The sequence below is a fragment of the Chrysemys picta genome, chromosome 1, assembly GCF_011386835.1.
Source record: "Chrysemys picta bellii isolate R12L10 chromosome 1, ASM1138683v2, whole genome shotgun sequence".
Classification (NCBI taxonomy): Eukaryota; Metazoa; Chordata; order Testudines; family Emydidae; genus Chrysemys; species Chrysemys picta.
In genome coordinates, this window is record NC_088791.1 from 31770382 (window position 1) to 31790129 (window position 19748).

Below are 19748 nucleotides of genomic sequence, written 5' to 3' on the forward strand. Positions count from 1 at the left end.
TTAAAATATTCCATAATCTGGAAACAGAAACCTATAAATTATATTTATAAATTTAGATTCAACCTTTTCACTGTAGTATTTTAAAAACTGCACTGCATTTTAGGGTGGCTTTGATGCAAACATCAGTTACATTATCAAATGCCAAATTCAAGTACAACTGTGCAATTTTTAATATAAAAAATAATCAAGAGCTCTTCCCATTGATTTCCTAGCATCAAATGAAGAATATCAGTATAAATGTAAAATATACAAAGGAACTTTTCCTTCTTTAGAGTCACCATACAAAATATATAAAATTATCTACAATTTTTTAATATTTATATATTTATATATAAAGGACATTTTTTTAAGACGCTGTGTCCATCAAAGGCTGGTAAAGATGCTGGCATAGATATGAAAGGGCACTTGGTGTGATATTCTTCTCTCTAGAGTTCACGAAGCTGAATGGTTCACACTGTAACAGAACAAGACCTCAGCAAGAGGCATCTTCTAGTGCTTTTCTTAAGGCTGATAATTTGACTTATTGTAGGTCCACTGTAGTAAACACAATTTGTTCTCCTTGTGTAAGTCATCAGAATGGGCTGCGCACATGAGCAGTTCCTGTAGCGTTGCTGTGACTCTGTCAACACTTCTTATAATCATTCATCCATCATAATGAGTCCCTGTTATGTCTCCAGGCATTTTGGCACAGTTACATATTCACACAGCCATTGAATGTACCACGATGTAGCTTTATCATGCATGTCTTGGGTACTATGTTTCATGTATGAGCAGTCAGAAGTCTGCCATAATGTGTAACAGCAGAGGAAGCAATACCATCCTCATCCTCGATATGGAGCATCTCCTGTGAAATCCGAGGTACCAAGGAAGTGACATCACAGCAAGTAGTCCCCGGGTGGAAAAGTCATCACTGTTTCCTGATGATTCAAATTGAAGTTTCATTACTGCCTCTGTTCATGAGAAGAAGTAACCATGCAGGCTTAGGGTTAAATAGAGACAGGCAAACAATTCCAAGTGAAACTACCTATTCCATTTTAGTAAATTACCATGCTTCACCAATGAAGTGCTTGCAGGGCAGAGGTCGTTCTTGTTACAAAGGACAAAATAAGGAAGAAGAAAGTTATTTACAGAAGATGCAGATAGAAATGCATGATGAGAGGAAGGCCTGTACAGTGCATGTAATTGGTTAATGTCTAGAAGAAGGCGTGCATTTCATAAAGTACTGAAATCCTACACGGTGTTAGAAACTTTGCATTTCAAACAGACTCATGCCATAACTTATACATAAATGGTACAAAGATGTAACAGTATGTATATTTTCTTTAGCATTGTAGGCTGGCCAGCTATTCCCTAGGAGTGAATACTACTACTGATAGCAGCAACTAGCTACTATTAGTGAGTAATACTTAGGCTTGTTGGCTAACTGGGGAACATTACAATAGCCAACTTCCAAAGATCAGAGGGTAGCTTTTCAGATGGAGCTTAGAGAAGTCTGTGTACCAGCTTAGAGTATGCGTACTGGAGCTGGTCACGATGTCATGGTTAAGGCTGTGTTAGAGATTTCCTTATGAAAAGAATTAGGATATTTATTTTTATTGCGGTACTTAAAGGAAAACTGAACACGTAAAGTAAAGTTTGGGTATAGAAGGAATGTATCGGTATGTCATTTTCATAATCTGAACTTCGGACATGTTACTAGACATGATTACTAATGAAACAATCATTCCATTAATACCCGTTTTAGGAAAGTGCTTGGGATTAAAATCTAGCTTTAGTTCATAATGGCAAATATATGCACGAATTTCAGCCTAACAGATTTACTTCTGTTAACCACATCCATGATATTTTTAAGGACTGTATTATTATATGTCACTGTTCTCCCCAGCTCTGTGGACTTCCCTAACAACTTGACTCATCTTCCCCCAGCACTGTTCCCTCGCCCCAGCCACGCCAAGCTCCTCATGCCTTTGACCCAAACTATCCACTCCTTTCCCTCACACTGCTCCCAGCCCTCCTGAGACCCAGTTCCTTGGGGCTCCTGCACCCTGACACTGCTCTTCAACTGCTCCCACTGCTCTCAGCCTTTCTGGCAGCCTGATACTTAGAAACCCCCCCCCACTCCCCAAGATCTCCTCACTCTCAACTCCCCAGAGCACCCACTCTTTGACATCTTCCCCCTGTGCCAGTGGCCACAGACCTTCCAAGGTCTCCAGAGCTCCTACCCCCTTCCTCCCACTGCATGCAGCCCTCCACGCTCCCAGCACTCCCACTTCCCTCTCTCCCACTGGGACCATCCCTCCTTATCTTCCTGGAGTTCCTGTCCTACTCTGCCTCCTGGTACCCCCAACTCTCCTGGTACCCCCAACTCCCTGGGGCTCCTGCCGCCGACTTTCTACACTGGCCTTCTCTGCTCCCTAGATCATCTGCTCAGCATGCACCTTCTCCACTTTCTCACTGCTCCTAACCATTCCTGACTCCCAGTCCTGTCCTGGGTGACCAAAGCATCTGCTCCATAGCATCTCACGTCCCTTCTCATGCCTCCACATTTCCCATTCCCCACGCTCAAGAGACCCTGCTCAATGGAATCTCCCTTTCTCCACTACCTCACCAGACCTCCCACCCTGCTTAACCCTCCCTTTCCTTCCCCCCACTACAATTGGCCCTCCCAGCCCTCCGGTCCCCCACAGCTCCACAACACCGCCTCTTCCTCCTCCACCAATGCCCCAGTCCTCTGACCGCTTCCTCTCTGCCACCAGTCCTCCAAGCTCACTGACTGCCTGCAGCCCCAGCCCCTGACCGCTTCCTGCCACTCCCTACTGCCCTAGCCATCCTGGCCTTTTTAATTTGAGGCTGCTTGAGAGGTGTTTTTTCATGTCTGTGGTTGAGGGCAAAGAGAGGGTTGCTTTAGTCTAGAGTATGTGTTCAGTTGTAATATGTTCTATTTAGTGAGAAGCCAAGAAGCCTTTGGGCATGGGGCGCTGTATAAATAAGAAGTTATCACAGTCATTGTCCCAAGTCTTTAATCCAGTAGCCTAGAAAATCTAAAAAATGAGACGGGGCAGCCTCGTGTGGAAGTGAACTCGAGGTAAGGAAGAGAAAGGAGCAGAAGTCAGAAGCCAGTGATTGTGGGAAGACAGTCTCAAACTGGCACTTACTCAGAATCTGAGGTCTCAGCATTCACTGTTCCCACATGAACATTCATGGCCATTCCATTTAGCTGATCTCGAGACTGTTCCCTCCGTGGATTTTTTATTGTCACCCCAGTGTCAGAGGGTGAACGAACCCCATCATTTGTCCCTAAGGAAGCAGTCCTGGATGAGATAGTGGTTTGATTATAATCCGATAACTTTTCCCGTAGTCGATTCTTCATATTCTTATCCATCAGAGGGGGAGGGTAGGTGACTTTATTTTTCAAGATGCCTGGTATAGAAAGAAAGGAGGATCAGAAGTTTTAATCAGGTTGGTAATTTTATTTAATCAAACTGAACAAATGCAAAAGCATCATTTACCCTTTATTAGCAGATTGTTTCAAGTTTGCCACCATTATTCCATGTTAAAATAAAAAGGTTAGACCCATACAAAAACAGTCTCTACAGCTACTGCCCCTCCACAGACCTCTCTGGTTATACAGACTGAAGCCAATTTGAAGGGTATTATGCCCCTACAGAGCAACCATATTCAACCAAAACATGAATGGTGCTGATGGCCAAGCCTGCCCACGCCTGCCCCTGCCCAAGTTTTGCTGCAGATTGCTAGAGAAGCCATTAGGCTGAAGGGAATGAAGGGGAAACCTGGCAAATTCCCCACTTTCCTAATGTGGCAATAGAATCCTTCAGCTTGGATCATAGAATCTACAAAACATTTCACTTAGTCTCTCACTTGTTTCTAATGCACTGGGTTGGCTGAGTTACCTTTCCTCTGTTCCGGGTGCTGGTTATTCTGCTGTTGTAGAGGTTTGTTCTCTTTCTGCTGCCCTTCATTCTCAGTTTCTTGAGGTGCTTCATTGCTGTGGTTCACTTGATTTTCCCTATGAAGCTCTACATTGACCTTTGTCTCCACTTTCAGTTTCTGCTTCCCACCTGGATCCTCCCCATCGCTTGTTGTTATGCACTCTGTGGGCCAATAGGGTTTCACATGATTGGATATAGAATCAACTGCAATGCAAAAAAACACATTGGTTCGAAAACCACCCTTCGACAAAACTTGAGGTTCTTCCCTCCAATCCTGCTCAACTAGTCCTATTCTCTGCAATAGTTTCAGTGGAACAGTCATTTGCAGCAGACCATTTCTAAAGATTAGCTAGTCCAACCTGCTGCTGGAGGGCTCTAACCTGCCAGTTAAATACAGTCCTAGTTGAGGGCAGTGTGCTGGTACATTGCCCCAGGTGGAGCTCTGGGAGGAATTCTGTTTCCCCAAGGCAGATTTTTTTCCTGGAGCTCCCTGTTATAGAGGGGGGAGCAGCAGCAGCATACTCTTCATCCCTTATGTGCCTGAGTAGTTCTACTGGCCGATACACATGTATGTGGAGCATGGCCCTGCGTTCTCCTCTCTGCCCTTTGAGATATCTTGCCCCCTTGGACTTAAATGGAGGGAGCAACCCCTATGCTTGAGGGAGCACAGGAACAGCAATTGGGCTGCACTGCTGGCCAGCAGTGCATAGAGGGTGGGAGCACATCCCCTTGCACCGTCCTTCATTGTCCAGCAGTGGAGCACAATCTGGTCCTTAAACAGGAATGGCTTTATACTCTTCTTTCCAGAAGATTAACCTTTCCGTGAAGGAATCTTATAATTGTGCATTCCTTTGAAAAGAAAAAGGAGATATCTCATGCAGTATTAGAGCAGTATGTTTCCTAGGAACCCAGAAGTTGCCCTGTATGCCTGAGGCTAATAAAAGAAAATGCTGGGATACCAAGCTAAATGGAAAATTCACATTGCTGCACAAATGCTGTGATGGAAGCACCTACCATTGTCAAGGTATAATTATAAAGAACTGAATTTAAAGCCATCATCATCAATTCAGCCATAAGCCTAGTTGCTACAGTAATGAATGGATTTGTAGAAAACACTCTCTAACCCAAAATTTGCTCCAAGGCTGGGTTGAGTTTCAATCACATCAGTTTACATTTGTGGGAAAACTGTAGCAATTTTGGTTGAAGTTTACTTTGTGTTTGTTTGAATGTAAAAATCAAAAGGGAACTGCAAACCTGTATAGGATGAAACAAGGGAAAGTGTGAATGAACACCAGAAAGCCAAAACCCACTGAGTTTTGTCTGACCGTACCAGTCTCTCTCAGCATAAGAACAAAACCTGTATCTTCAAAGAGTCACGGAGGGATACGGTGCACAGAATGTCCATGTGACTGATACCAAGTGTTAATTTCAAACCTTTCAGTTCCATGCCCTCCTCTGACCCCGGGAAATCTCCAGTATTCTATTGTACGGGGGGAAAAGTTGCAGGTGTTCCTTTTTTTCCCCAAACTGCCATGCTCTTTTATTGCCTCCTCTTCCTGTCCCCCCTCTGCTGATATTTAGATAGCTGTGTAGTGCCATTTCCAACCACATGTGTGGAGAGAAACAGCCCTGCAGGGGTCCCTCTGCAATGCTAACAGCCATGTTGCATTGGTACGCTAAGTAGCTGGTGCACACTTGCTCAAGTGTCCTTTGTTCTTGCATTCATTCACCACAGGGGACAAATCCTCTCAGCTTGGGGAAACAAGGATCTCTTGGATATCACCAACAATAAGAAAACAGGGATTCAAAGCAGCTGTAGCTGTACACTACCCTGGTCAATTCCATGCATCCACTACTCAATTCATTTTATAATACGGGAAATAAATCTATTCCTTCAGCATGAGCAGCGGCTTTACCTTTAGGAGTGCTGTGGATTGGGCCACGCTCATTGTTTTTGGAAGTGGTTGTGTTCCATTTTTTCTCCGTTTCAATCCCATCTTCCTCACTCTCTGATGAATGGGAGGAAGCGTAAGAGCTGCTCTGTTCATCAAGAGACAACTCGCTGTCAGAATCAGAATCATGATCTGTCGAGGTGGAGGAGGCAAAAAACACAGGGATTAGAACCTGAAAGGCAGTCGTGCAAATCTACATGCCAAATGAATGGAGTGAAAGAGAACCACTGTAGGCTCCCAGTGATGGGCACTTTAGAATGCTTATGCCTACACAGCCCAGCCAGCCACATGAGAATAGATTATTAGTGTAGCAGTCTTTATCTGAGGAAATCAAGTGAAACAAAATTGCATAGTACAGCTAACTGGATAGGATACTTTAATGTTTTATATGGTTTAGTCTCCACTATTGTGGCTCCTGTAACTGTTGCTAAAGTTTAAATGTGTTTAAATGTGTGAGAAGAAGAGAGAAACTGAAGTTCATTAGTTGGCTAATTGCTATGTATACACAGTGGCTGGAGAGCACAATTCTCTCTGCTATTCAATGTGCAAAATAGTCATCCGGTGCCATCTTGGTCAAAGCAACACATACACCCTCCAACATAAAGCACCAAGAAGACCTAGGAACAGAAAACTGAAAAGTAGTAAAAGGAAGACACTTCCTCGAGCTTTCAACCAGTAAGAAATTTCCATCTGAAAAGCAAGGAAGAAAAGCTGTGCATAACTTTGTGAGAAAGGAAAGAGAATCCAGAAACAATCACACAATTCATGGCAACCTGCCATCAAATCAGAAATAGATCCTAATACAAAATAGGCACATGATATTTCTACTATGAAACCTTAGCCTAGATACAGATACTCAATAACTATGGCAACACCTTTAAATCTTGTTATGCCAGTACAGCTATTTAAACTGAGAGTGAAACCGAGTAAGGTGGAGAGGTTACTACCTTAATTATAGGATCTTTTTGAAGAAAGTATCTTTATTAAGCTGAGAAGGAAGAAATGCACACATGGTTCTAAGCAATTTTCCAAAAAGCTCTTACCATTGGATTTTGATGGATTCCTATGAAAAATGGAGGAATCTGCTTCTGTCTGACCTGCCCTTGCTTGGCTTGAGGACCCACTGAGCTTCTGAGCAGCCTCATCCCTAAAATATGGGGGAGTAACATTTTTGGTCAACATGCTATTCTTAGTGACAAGACAGAAATACAGAGACCATTCTAAATCTCCATTATGCACTATCAAATGTAACATTTTAACAAGCAAGCTGTACAGGACTAATAGCACAAATACTTATAGTATTTCATTTTAATTATAGTTTGAACTGCCCACTAAAGTTGCAAGGAAGATAAAGGAAGATGCAAAGATAACAACTGCATAAAGAGAATTGCTATGACACAGGACAAGTAGCATTTGAACCAAAACATTAGTTGGCTTTTGTTAGTTTTTTTTCTCACAAAAGCAATGAGAAGGGAAAAATAAAGGCCTGAAAGCCATGCACCCACCACCCGATTACCTGAGAATGTAAGCAAGGTAGCTATTGTGGCTCTTGGCTGACCTGATGGTGCTCTCTAGGGAGACTGTGGATTCACCAATATTTGTGCGATACACATTTGGCTCCTCTATATATGTGTTGTTACAGTTCAGAGATCGCTGAGGAAAAAAATAGTAGTAGTGAATGATAACAAATAAACAAACATCTCTCCTTCAGCTGCCCCCGGAATGGCTACACAGCAGAAGAACATCTAAGTACATGAACCCCAAGATTTCACATTTTGAGTTGGAACTGCTTCCCCACATTGCAATCAATGTCTCTCAGCTCCCAAGCATCACAGTTTGAGTGGCCTGAGCACAGGATTGGGAATGAGAAACTCCAGAGTTAGAATCCTAGCTCTGACACAGGCTTCTTCCCTGGCCACAGACAAGTCACATAGCCCCTGATTTTCAGAAGTGCCCCACAAACTCAGCTCCCATTGACATTCTTTTCTATTTTTATAGGTTCTTATACACGCTCATTACTGCTGTATTGAGCACCTTCCAGCAGTGCATTAAGCAATGTGACTAACATCTGTCGTGTGTTATTTAATCTCTTTCTCATCCTCTCCCCAGCAGGAGAATTCTGCGTGCAGTGGAGTGGTTTGGTTTAGTAGGCAGGTTGGTTATTTATGTATATGCTGCTCGGTGTTTATTAGAGAAGGCAGATTTAAGAAGTGCACCTGCCTTTTGAAGGGGAAGGTGGTGAGGTCTGTGATAATCCTTAGCGTATGTGGGAGTTTGTCTCAGTCTCAGACCAGCCCCTGAGAAAGCTCAGTCATCGGTCCAGACAAGCTTTACCCTGACTGTAGAGTTTTCTTGTGCCTGAGGAACATAGTAGTTGACCACGGTCCTTATCCTGGAGATTCAGGTGATCATCTAAATATTGCGGGCCCAAGCCAATGAGCACGTTGGTGATACGGACCATGAGCTTAAACTTTACTTGATATTCGATGAGAAGCCAGTGTAGGAAGCAGAGGAGATGTATGGTGTGTTCGCAGTAGCCTGTGTTGCACTGCAATGTTCTATCCTTGTTGGAATTTCCTAGGTGCTGAAGCTTTCTGCCCAAGTATAACACATTACTTTAGTCCAGCCAAGAGGTGATGAAGGCATGAATAAATGAGGCCACGTCTTCATCTGCCAAGACGGTAAGTCTCCTAGCCAACTGGAGATGGTAGAAAGCATTACTAGCGGGTGCTTTTATGGGAGAGCTTAATGTCAGCATGGAATCCAAGAATACCCTCAAACTATGAACTGAATTGACCAATGGTGGGTGTGTACTGTCAATCAAAGGAGCCCATATTGTGGCTGCACACTACTCAGAGTGCTTTCTTCTGCCCATCAGCATCACCTCTGTGTTGCTGCGGTCCTGTTTAAACCTACTGTTCTTTATCTATGAGCTGATCTCGTCCAAGCACTGGCCATCTTGGTGGTAGGGTATGATCATAGGTAGTGAAGGATAAGCAGAGTTGAGTGTCATCTGTATATTGAGTCCATGTCATCTCACTAGTTCACCTAATGGCTGCATGTAAATGTTGAGTAGGACAGGAGAGAGAAGTGATCCTTGTTGGGACTCCACATGAAAGGGGGTCTAGTGGCAGAGGTAAAGTTTTCCATTAACCCTCTTTGGGGGCAACTGTGACTGCTCAACACTTTTGAGAATCAGGTATTTAATCTCCCTGCCTCAGTTTCTCACCTGTATAATGAAGATAATAAAAGCTGCCTCCCAGGGAACTAAGTAACGGTCTTATAAGTAGGAACATGAAAAGTGCCAAGCAATAATTACCCAGAACAAATCTTTACATATTTCCTTATGGGGGAAACTGTAAACAAGAATCTGTTTATGACCAAGGAATTGCTTTTTCTTTCTTGAAAATATGTGCAATACAATTTTAGTGGCAGCTAGCTATTCTACTTAACAACTTTCAACTGCCACTTATACAAGTTAACATTATTGCAAACTGGGCAGAAAACTGCTGATAAATAATCAGTTTAGAATAAAATGAATAACCACAGTTAACAGACACTACCTTTACTTTCAACTTTGTGAGAATAAAAAAAGAAGTTCTTAGTAAAAAGCCATGCCACTAGCATTTGCACAAAAAGTCTTGTGCAAATAGCTAATAGCTTCATGATGCTCCATTTTACTTGAAGAAAATAATTTCTTGCCCCCAAAAGTTTTCATTTCTGTTTTAAAACGAAAAGGCTTTTAGTGAATCACTCAAAGCAGGGAGAAAGAATTAATTTTGTTATGGACAAGTTAGTTAAAATTATATGTATGGGTGGCTGACAACTATAAACAAGAAAATGTTTTTCCAAGATGGCGTCTTACAGTTAATAATGTAGCTCTTGTTGTAGTAGAGTCATCTGGAAGGGGTTTCTTTCCAGTTAACGTGTTCTTCAAGTGCTTCCTGACTTCTTTATTAAAAATGCAGTGGAAGAAGAAAATGAAGAGCCCCTGGGTTGTTAGACACAGAGAGAAAAATAATCTAAGATAAATGCATGACTTTTTACTGTTGGACTGAAAATACAACTGGAAATTAGTGAACAGCCTTTTTCAAACCAGCTCTTAATTCCAGCAAATGGTACATGCTTTTAATGGCAATGACTGACCACCATAGCATTAAACACTTGCTGTCCTTAGTGAATTGATAATGGTCAATCCCTCAGAGATTCATGCTTTGCCACCAGCTACTTGTATTACCACAAAAAGACTGGGAAAACACAAACACAATTTTCCTCTGAGAGCTGCATGGTGCATCTCAGAGGATGGTTGTTAGCACCCTTGTAGTTTGGGAGGGAAACATTCTATTCAAATGTGCCCAAGAGAGTTCAGGTCCCTTGTCGAATGGTTCAGGACATTGCAGGATGCTTTTATGTTGTACCAACATTAATATTTTCGGGTTTGTACACTGGATATGGGTCCAAATCCTGACAGGTACATTGGAACCCATCAAAATATCATAGCCAGCAGTGAAAGCCTTGGGAATGGCAGAAGTGGGCCACTTTTGTGCCACATCCCCTTAAAAACACTGGAGAGAGAGAGAGAGCATGCGCTCTACAAACCCTCTAAAACAGGAGCTGCGGAGGAGTGTTAAGGGTGGGGCTAGGACCAGGTGCTAACAGGTGTATGTTCCTCTGAGCCAGCAGTCACCCCTACATTCAGCCTCTTTGCAGGTTACTCATACTCCTGGCAGGAACACTGAAATCTAGGGGCTGCTTATGTAGCATGTGTGTGTTTGTTTGGGGGTCATTCGGTGCAGCTGCCAAAGCTGTTATTTATTTAGGTTGCAGGTGTACTACTTTGAACTCATCACTCATGAAGTTACAGCAGCACCAACGTCCTAAGATGCCTGCATTTCATGATTTCAGACAAATCAATTGAGGTAGATTAATATTAAGCTTAAGGCGTGATCTCTCTAAGCATTCAATCAAATTAGTCCTATCTGACATTAGCTCATTGGGATTACTCATTAATGAAATTCACATAAATATATCTTTAAAAAAAAAAAAGTTCAAAGGCGGCAATGATGTGAAACATTATGTACCACTTTGACTCTCCAGGCAAGGTAAGAGGAAAATTCCAGTCTCTTATTTTCTTCCCTCTGAACTTATGTTGTATTAAACATCCTTTTACTTGAGATTTTTTGTTCAGGCTTGTGAAAGATTTACATCTCTAATAACTGAATTTATCTCCTTACAGACCAGTTGCAACACAGGCCGTGGCACTGTCAGCATCCCCTATGCTGGCCCACTGATGTGCCTCCACCCTGAGCTGAAGGAACCACCTTGAGAGGAAAGTGGGGAGTTTTATTTTTTAACCCACTCAATCCATGGTCTCTTTACTGAGCCTGACAACCAGGGGACCCCATTTCTGATGGTGGTTTTTATATTGTGGATGCCTGTCCATTAATTCATTTCACACAAGCCAACAAGATGCAAGCGACTTTTGGTCACTACCATCATGGGCCACATTCAAACTAGTGATCGGATTCTGAATCCCATTACTATCTCCTCATCAGGTCCCTATTAATCAGCTGGGGGGTGTGCTCTGACCTTCAACCTGTTAACAGCTTCTCTAACACAGATGAAAGTCATCTCCTCCATTTGTCTTTCCTACGGTAAATTCAATTGTAAGCTGTCCCCATGGGATGGAAAACCACAACTTCTTGTTACTGCTAGCGCCAGTGTTAATACAGAAGAGACGATAACTAGAGTTTATTTGACAGTCTCAGGCAGGAGGTTGTGTCTGAGGTAAACCGTTTCCTTTTATTAGTGGTGAAATTGCCCACCATGAATTCCACTAGCAGTACATCTGGAACCACTGAGAGAACAGAAAGCTCCATTTATTGAAGGGTCTGATTATCTCAAAGGGGGAGATTAAGGGGGTGGAAACTGCACCTAGGATCTTCCATCTTCAATTAGAAACTCAGTTTTAAAAGGTAGTTGCCCTGGTTTGATATTGGATTTAATGGATTTTCCCTGTTAATGGAGCATCACTGCAGGGAGATGGCTGTTCAATATGCAGCATGTTCTAGATCTGAAGAGATACATTAACTTAATGTTATATAACTTACTTGTAAGCAGCTGAAGATGGCAAAGAGATAATGGAATGTCATGACATCACTGTTCACTGCCATCAACCCCAGTAACCACGTGGCACTGATCAGCAGCAGGAGGAGGAAAGCAGTTCGCAGCACGGAGCTAACGTAAACACACAAAGTCACTTGCATTAAGGCAGAAAAATAATAAAATAATATAATCTAACACCCTATGAGCCAGCTACAATTCTTAATGCACTTTGTTCATTCACTATACAGGGCACAGGTCCTGGCTTGGAGAGGCAGCATGGCCCAGTGAACTGTTTATGGGTCTAGGTGACAGAAATGCCAGAGCTTTAATCCTGGCTCTGTCAATGACTCACTGTGCTCTTGCACAAGTCATTTCATCTTTTGGTGCCTCAGTTTCACTATCTGTAAAACTGGGCTAATAATGCCTGCTGATGTACCTCCCTGGGTTACTGGTGTTAATTAGTTAATGTCTGTGAAGCACTTTGACAAATAAAGTGATCAATAAGCACCAAGTTATAATTATCACTCCTGGCACAGACAGACAGTTCCTGGATCCACAACTTGCTGCAGAAAGGAGGAATTGAGGCTGGAGCTGCCTGGCTCCTACACAATCTTAGCTCTGAAGTTTGGCGAGTGAGAGGCATGATGCTCCAATTGGCATTACTTTCCAAAAGTTTCCCACGGCTCAGTGCCACAACTAGCACATCCCATAAGTGAGGATGTTCAGAGGCCACATTCCTCAAGGAAGTATTATTAGCAGCCGGGGAAATGTTAAATGAGTTGCCCACGGCCATGGCTGAGTCAGGAATAGAACTGGGAGATAAGCGTCTGGATATCCTGGTGACTGGGCAAGCCCTTTATGAATGTTTGAGCAGAAAAAAATCAGTAGCTCCTGATTCCGAGAACTTCTCTCAAGCCACTCATACCTTAGAACATTCAAACAAACATGTTAGAAGTCCACTTTCCTTGACACTCCGCTGTTTGTTTACTTCTTGAATTTCTTCCCCATGGACAATAAAATCAGTAGAGTCTATTTTAGTTCTGTTTGTCAGTTTCACTTTCAGGTTCTCCTATCTGAGCACAATGTTGCAAGGTTTGGATTGCAGATACTCCGGGAAGTATTTATTTGTTTAAAAATACTATTTTCACATACATTTAAAAAAACACATGGGGATAGTTCTATTGGTAAAGTCTTGTTTTTATAGAATATAGATTCTGGGACAAATATGACCCTCCATTATAGTCAATTAGACTCTCTTCACTTAAGGAGATTAAAAAACAAACAGAGCAAACAATCACTTTTTTCTTATTGTTTCTAAAACTGCCCACCAGTCCATGTGTTCAAGGAACAGATAGTGGATGCCTTGGGAAATCTCATATGGCTTATCAATTTGAAAAACGGGGCTGTCTAGCCACTAGCTAATCACATTATAGTTCACAGGTAAATTACAAGCTTCAGGCACAACATGACTTAAATGGAAACAGTCTATCACAGAGCCAGGAAACTCAGCGAGTTTCAGCATGTGGAATTTCTGACTCAGCCCATCTCAAATGGCGGTGAGGAGAACATATCCTTCTGTGGATTGGGATGGACATGTTGCCTCAAAAGACCTTTGCCAAGACAGCAGCAGGAAAGAGCACTCCCGGAGGCAAACCTATGAATCTGATGGTGCATGAGGAAGAAAGGGAGAGCTCTCTGGGCCTCATGTCTACATTGCCACACGTGCCCCTGAGGAGTCTGCCAACACTTAGCTCAAAACCTCCTCAGGGAGATGTATTTTGTGATGGGGAACTTCATGGAAGATAATGCTGAGAAAATTTGTGGTAGATTGGAACGATGCCATGTGGAGTGGTCAATACCTAAACTTTTCCCCTTCCATGCCTTGCTATAACCCCACCAAAGGTGCAGAGCCCCTGGTCCATGGAGGGGTTTCTACAAAGCCCAGGAGTGGGGGAAAGGGAAAAAGGATGGCACACTGGCTCAGCCTCTTTTGCTCAGCACAAACTTCCCCTGTTTGTACAGCATCCAGCCAGGGCCGGCTCCAGGCACCAGCATAACAAGCAGGTGCTTGGGGTGGCCAAGGGAGAGGGGCGGCACCTGCGGCAATTCGGGGTTGGCAGGTCCCTCACTCCCTCTAGGAGTGAAGGACCTGCCACTGAACTGCCGCCGCCGATCGCGGCTTTTTTTTTGCCCCCCAATTGCTGCCGCCGATCGCCAATCACGATCGCGACTTTTTTTTTTTGCTTGGGGCGGCAGAAATGCTGGAGCCGGCCCTGCATCCAGCTTCTTTCCCCACCCTCTACAGTTCTTTTTAGAGAGGACATGATCTGTCCCTTTATTATTCCTGGTCAGGGATCTTCTCATCAGTTTTTGAGCCTCAACTGCAAACTTACATGACTCCAGTTCTTTCAAATGAGCGTTGTCTTCGTCTGCATGATGCTTTCACTGCTAGTATGAAGATGACTGTGTTGATCTGAAAGGGAAATGTAAATAACACAAAGTAGATCTTTCTTCCTGAATTTGTCAGAGCCTGTCTATCACAGAGACAATGGAATTTTTTTAACATCAAAAGTCTTCAGTGCCAAGAGCTTTTCTCTTGTAGTTAGGATTTTTTTCATATTTCCAAATTGACCAAGCTTTGAGCCAATGTCCATTAGCAACCTTCTTGGGATGCTATGCTACTGAGTTTGCATTAATACAAATCTGGTAAGACAGCCCTAAACAATGAGCTTAAATGAAACTCTCATCAGGGGGTAGGAAAAAGCAGAAAACATGGGCCTGACCATGTAACCATTACTTATACAATCAGTCCTTTCTCATTCAAGTACTGATTTCAATGGGAGCACTCATGTAAACTGCACTTACTTTCACAAGGGATGCTAGATTGGATACAATAGTTTCACATTTAAATAAGATTATGAATAGATAGCGATCAAACAAAAATAAAAAAACAGTAACAGAGAACAGTCAGCGCAAGATGCAAACTCCACAGTACTTACGACCACAACGATCACAATAGGGCCTGCAAAACTCCAAATAAGGGTATCATGAACAGAAAGCCAGCAGAAGTCAGGGTTCCCATAGCCCTGTGGGTCCAGACCCACAGCAAGACCTAAATCACAAAACAGAAAGAAAAGGATAACAGGGAAAATTACTGATGACCACTGTAGGATCAGGATGTTTATGCCATGCCTAATCAATCACAAGGTTTTAGAATCAATCCGAGTGATGAACAACGATAACATGGTTAATAAGAAATTCCAGAAATAGAAAACTACACATACACTTTTCCAAAGTCTAAATGTAAAACCAATCATCATTCCATATTAAATACTACTCCAAATTCTTCCGCTGACCAATACAAAGTTGGACCATATAAAACCTATATTAAATGTGTTTGCCGCAATAATTCAGTTTCAATTAATTTTATATAGCAGGATTAATAGATAGTAACAAAGCCTTTAGGGTGAGAGACATTTTGTGGAATTTCAATAAGTCAGTGCCCCATAATGACATACATAATTATTTCTCTTATAAACCAAACAGAGATGAAAGTCTCAACCTAAGAGATTCTCCTTTTGCAGTGGCTTGAAACCAAATATTGTAGTTTCATGGGTAAGTAAAGCAATTCCTTCTTTTCTTAAAAAAACTTGTGTAAGTGAATTTAGTGCTTATGACAAAAACTGGAATGAGAGCTCTAGAAAATGGAGACATTTTTCCACAGAAGAGGTTACAGCCTGGGCAGAAGCAGCATAATCTACTTCAATCCTGGCCTGGGGGAGCCATCTCTAAAACAGTCCCTATGCCCATACAGTCCTTAGTCTCTTTACTCACAGCACCTACAGTGATGCCAAATATGGTGGTAGATTTTGCGATGTTGACACCTGTCCATGTAGAAATGGCTGAGACCATCGACTTATTTCATGTACAGCGCTACACAGCTATTCCTTCTTAAAGATGCAGAAATTTATACCAGATATTATAAGGGAAATGACTACTGCATATTATATTATTTGGGAGTCAGGAAGATGGTAACTGCAATAGCTTTAGGTCCTGATTCAACAAGGCATTTAAGCATGATAACCTCATTCACTTATATGGGAGCACTTGTGCACCTAGTCCAATACATGCATAAATACTTTACTGAAAGGGGCCTTAATGCTTTGATGAAAAGGCACTGAGTAGGGCAGAGGGAAGGTAGCTGCATTTCACCCTGGCTATTTAAAGCTTGGCCTAAAGCCAACGTTCACATCTGGTACAGGCCTTCTAGTCTATGAAAATTCATCTGTGGCTGTTTGGCAAAGGGATATTGGATCTGTTTCCTCTGAAGTATGGAATTGAGATGGGACTGCCTCCTCTCCCTCTCACTATGATTGGTTCTTGCACCACAGTCTTTAGCAGTCACCATCCAGGAAGAATTAGCCATAAATGATTAAAGGATCATAACATATTTTATACAGCTGTAATTCTGCAGACACAGACTCAACGCTCAGGACTCAATCCTGCCATTAGTGGGGCTTTAACCAAAATTTGGCCAAACGTCTGGCTCTAAGATTATATAGTAAAAGTTATTTCACTTTCCAAATCCCATCCTATAATCCTTTATTAAATGAATGGGGCAAGCTTTGGCTCTCTCAGATACACCATTCAACTACTACTGAAATCAATGATAAGTTAAAAGGGTACATCATCTGAGGGTAGGATTGAACCCATAGAATTTAATACAGGTGGCACAGAATCTTTCTTAAAATTTCTCAGTTCGATTCAGTAATATTCAGCTGGCATGACAAAGGTTGCCATAGTATCTATAGAACCCTCCAGCCCAGCCCACAAAGTCTCTCTGTGCACTGTGCTTCCCTTCCACCTATGCAGCAGAACTGCTCTAATATATATATTAGGGCTGTCAATTAATTGCAGTTAACTCACGCGATTAACTCAAAAAAATTAATCGCGATTAAAAAAATTATAAAATATATATAAAATAGCACTGTAGATATTCAGGCTCAGGCTGGAGCCTGAGCTCTGAGATCCCATGAGGATGGAGGGTCCCAGAACCTGGGCTCCAGCCCATGCCTGAATATCTACATTGCAACTGTATAGCCCTGCAGCCCAAGCCCAAGTCACCTGACCTGGGCCAGCCACAGCTGTTCTATCGCAGTGTAGACATAACCTTAGTCTACCAGCATAGGACGAGCAAAATCTCTCTAAGCTACAGAGAAAGGAATTACAATACAGACAATGTTACTTCTGAGTGCTTTCAATAAATCTTGATTTAATCTGAATTCAAATACGTTTATACCATTGTAAACATCAGAAAATTACTTTAATTAGGACAAGCAGCATTCATTGCGCTGATTTGTCAAGTTCAGTCTGATGTCTTCATGTTTGCTAGTGGTTATTGCCCTGATTCAGGAAAGCACTTAAGCACGTGGTTAACTTTAAGTCCCACTGATTTCAATAGACGTTAAGCACATGCTTTAATGCTGTCCTGAATAGTGGGGGAGGGGAAAGGAATGGTGTTGTTTTGGCTTTTCAGCACTGGCGTCCTTCTTCCCCTACCTGTTATAATAGCAGGAATCCCCCAACCAACGACATAGTAGAACCTCATATGTCCAAAATTGATGTTCCTCACTTCAGTCAGCATGCGGTATATGTGGAGCTGTTCTACGAACATCCAGGCAAAGGTGCTCATGTAGAAGTAGTGCAGAAGGATGGCTATCACAGTGCACACAAACTGGGGATGGAAAAAGAACATTGAGATTACAGCTGCTCCTGCCGAATCAACGACCCATGCAACACACACAAGACTGGATATTCACTAGATGCTAAAGAAAATATGAATAAGTCTTTGGAAAAAAAACTGTACATTAAAATTTATTTAATTATTTTGTCATAGTATTAAGAGCTTTAGAAAAGTGATTTTGTAAGCCTTTATTTTTAGATTGTGTGGCCTGCATGTGGTCTGACTGTTGAGAATTACATATTTCAGTCTAAAATTCTTTCAAAACCCCCACCTCTAGGACTCTTTTCTGAAGTTAATTTCTTTGTGTATATTTGCTATACATTTGATGGCTTGGGCCATTCTAACACACTCACCTTGTGCTGTGTGCAACACAACAATTTAACAAGAAAAAAAAAAGTTACCTTTCCGTAACTGGTGTTCTTCGAGATGTGTTGCTCATGTCCATTCCACAATAGGCGTGTGTGCTCGCCGGATGCACCGGTGCCGACCCTTAGCAATACCCGTAGGGGGGGGGAGTGCCCCCCGCGACTCCTGGAGTGGCGCTGCCATGGCGCAGCATAAGGGGCGCTGCACACTCCCCCACCCTCCCCCAACTCTGACAGAGGGGAAGGAGGGCGGGATGTGGAATGGACATGAGCAACACATCTCGAAGAACACCAGTTACGGAAAAGGTAACTGTCTTTTCTTCTTCGAGTGATTGCTCATGTGCATTCCACAATAGGTGATTCCAAGCTATATCTGTTGGAGGTGGGTAGGAGTTCACAGACACTCGGGACAGAGCACCGCCCTGCTGAACCCGGCGTCCTCCCTGGTTTGGGAGACGATCGCATAATGCAAGGTGAACGTGTGAACCGATGACCATGTGGCAGCCCTACAGATGTCCTGAATAGGGACATGGGACAGAAAGGCAGCCGACGAGGCTTGTGCCCTGGTTGAGTGCGCCCTCACAATCGGCAGTGGGGGGACTCCCGCCAGGTCGTAACAAGTACGGATACACGAGATGATCCAGTTGAAGAGCCACTGAGTGGAGATCGGCTGGCCTCTCATGCGTTCAGCCGAGGCGATGAACAGTTGTGAAGACTTCCCGAACAGTTTTGTACGTTCCAGGTAAAAAGGCAGAGCCTGTCTTACATCCAGCATGTGGAGGCAGTGCTCCTCACTGGACGCGTGGCGTTTTGGACAGAGCATCGGCAGGAAAATGTCTTGGCCCATATGGTAGGCGGAAACCATCTTAGGGAGGAACGAAGGATGCGGTTGAAGCTGGACCTTATCCTTATGGAACACCGTGCACGGGGGTTTGGAGGTCAGGGCCATCACAGGGAGGCTACCACCAGTTCGGGCATAGTGAGGACTTTGTCCATCCTGTCGCTGGACTGGGAGAATACCGAGGCCAACCAGAGCTGGAGGGGCCGCATCCTGAGTCTGGCGGGACGAACCATGTACGTGCATGCCAACATATGACCCAGGAGTTGGAGGCACGCTCTGGCTGTGGTCACAGGGAACCTTGTGACTGTGTTGATGCACTCCCTCAGGGTTTCGAATCTGTCTGGTGGGAGGGAGTCTCTGGCTGACGTCGCGTCCAGAATTGCCCCAATGAACTCTATGCGCTGCACCGCAACTAACGTGGACTTGGCGTTGTTTACCAACAGGCTCAGCATGGCACATGTGGACAGGAGGAGTGATACAGGATCCTGTACCTGCGACCTGGAACTGCCCTTGACCAGCTAGTCGTTGAGGTAGGGAAAAATCTGGATCCCCTGACATCTGAGGTAGGCCGCTATCACAGACATGCACTTTGTGAATACTCTGGGAGCCGTGAACAGGCCAAATGGGAGGACAGTGAACTGGTAGTGTTCCTGCCCAACCATGAAATGGAGGAAACGCCTGTGTCCTTCGAATATATGAATGTAAAGTACATGTCCTGTAGATCAAGGGCGGCGTACCAGTCCCCGGGATCCAGGGAGGGGATGATGAAGGCCAGAGAGACCATGCGAAATT

At 43.3% G+C, this 19748-nt stretch overlaps 1 protein-coding gene across 5 annotated transcripts in view; it reads right to left on the reverse strand.

The window, feature by feature from the left end:
• Positions 1 to 746: 746 nt before the first annotated feature.
• Positions 747 to 19748, reverse strand: part of CELSR1 (cadherin EGF LAG seven-pass G-type receptor 1) — a 281721-nt gene continuing 262719 nt past the window's right edge. For 2 of the 5 annotated variants that reach the window (XM_065554674.1, XM_042848647.2), the window contains 11 exons: positions 17567 to 17741; positions 15007 to 15119; positions 14401 to 14480; positions 12013 to 12139; positions 9768 to 9893; positions 7419 to 7555; positions 6946 to 7049; positions 5867 to 6034; positions 3912 to 4154; positions 3156 to 3420; positions 790 to 950 (listed from right to left, as the gene is read on the reverse strand). In XM_065554674.1, the coding sequence (XP_065410746.1) occupies positions 926 to 950; positions 3156 to 3420; positions 3912 to 4154; positions 5867 to 6034; positions 6946 to 7049; positions 7419 to 7555; positions 9768 to 9893; positions 12013 to 12139; positions 14401 to 14480; positions 15007 to 15119; positions 17567 to 17741 (1563 nt within the window). In that variant the 3' untranslated portion in view covers positions 790 to 925. Of the gene's footprint in view, positions 951 to 3155; positions 3421 to 3911; positions 4155 to 5866; positions 6035 to 6945; positions 7050 to 7418; positions 7556 to 9767; positions 9894 to 12012; positions 12140 to 14400; positions 14481 to 15006; positions 15120 to 17566; positions 17742 to 19748 lie in introns of all 5 variants that reach the window. The other 3 variants (XM_008178984.4, XM_042848648.2, XM_008178989.4) reach the window with 3 other exon arrangements.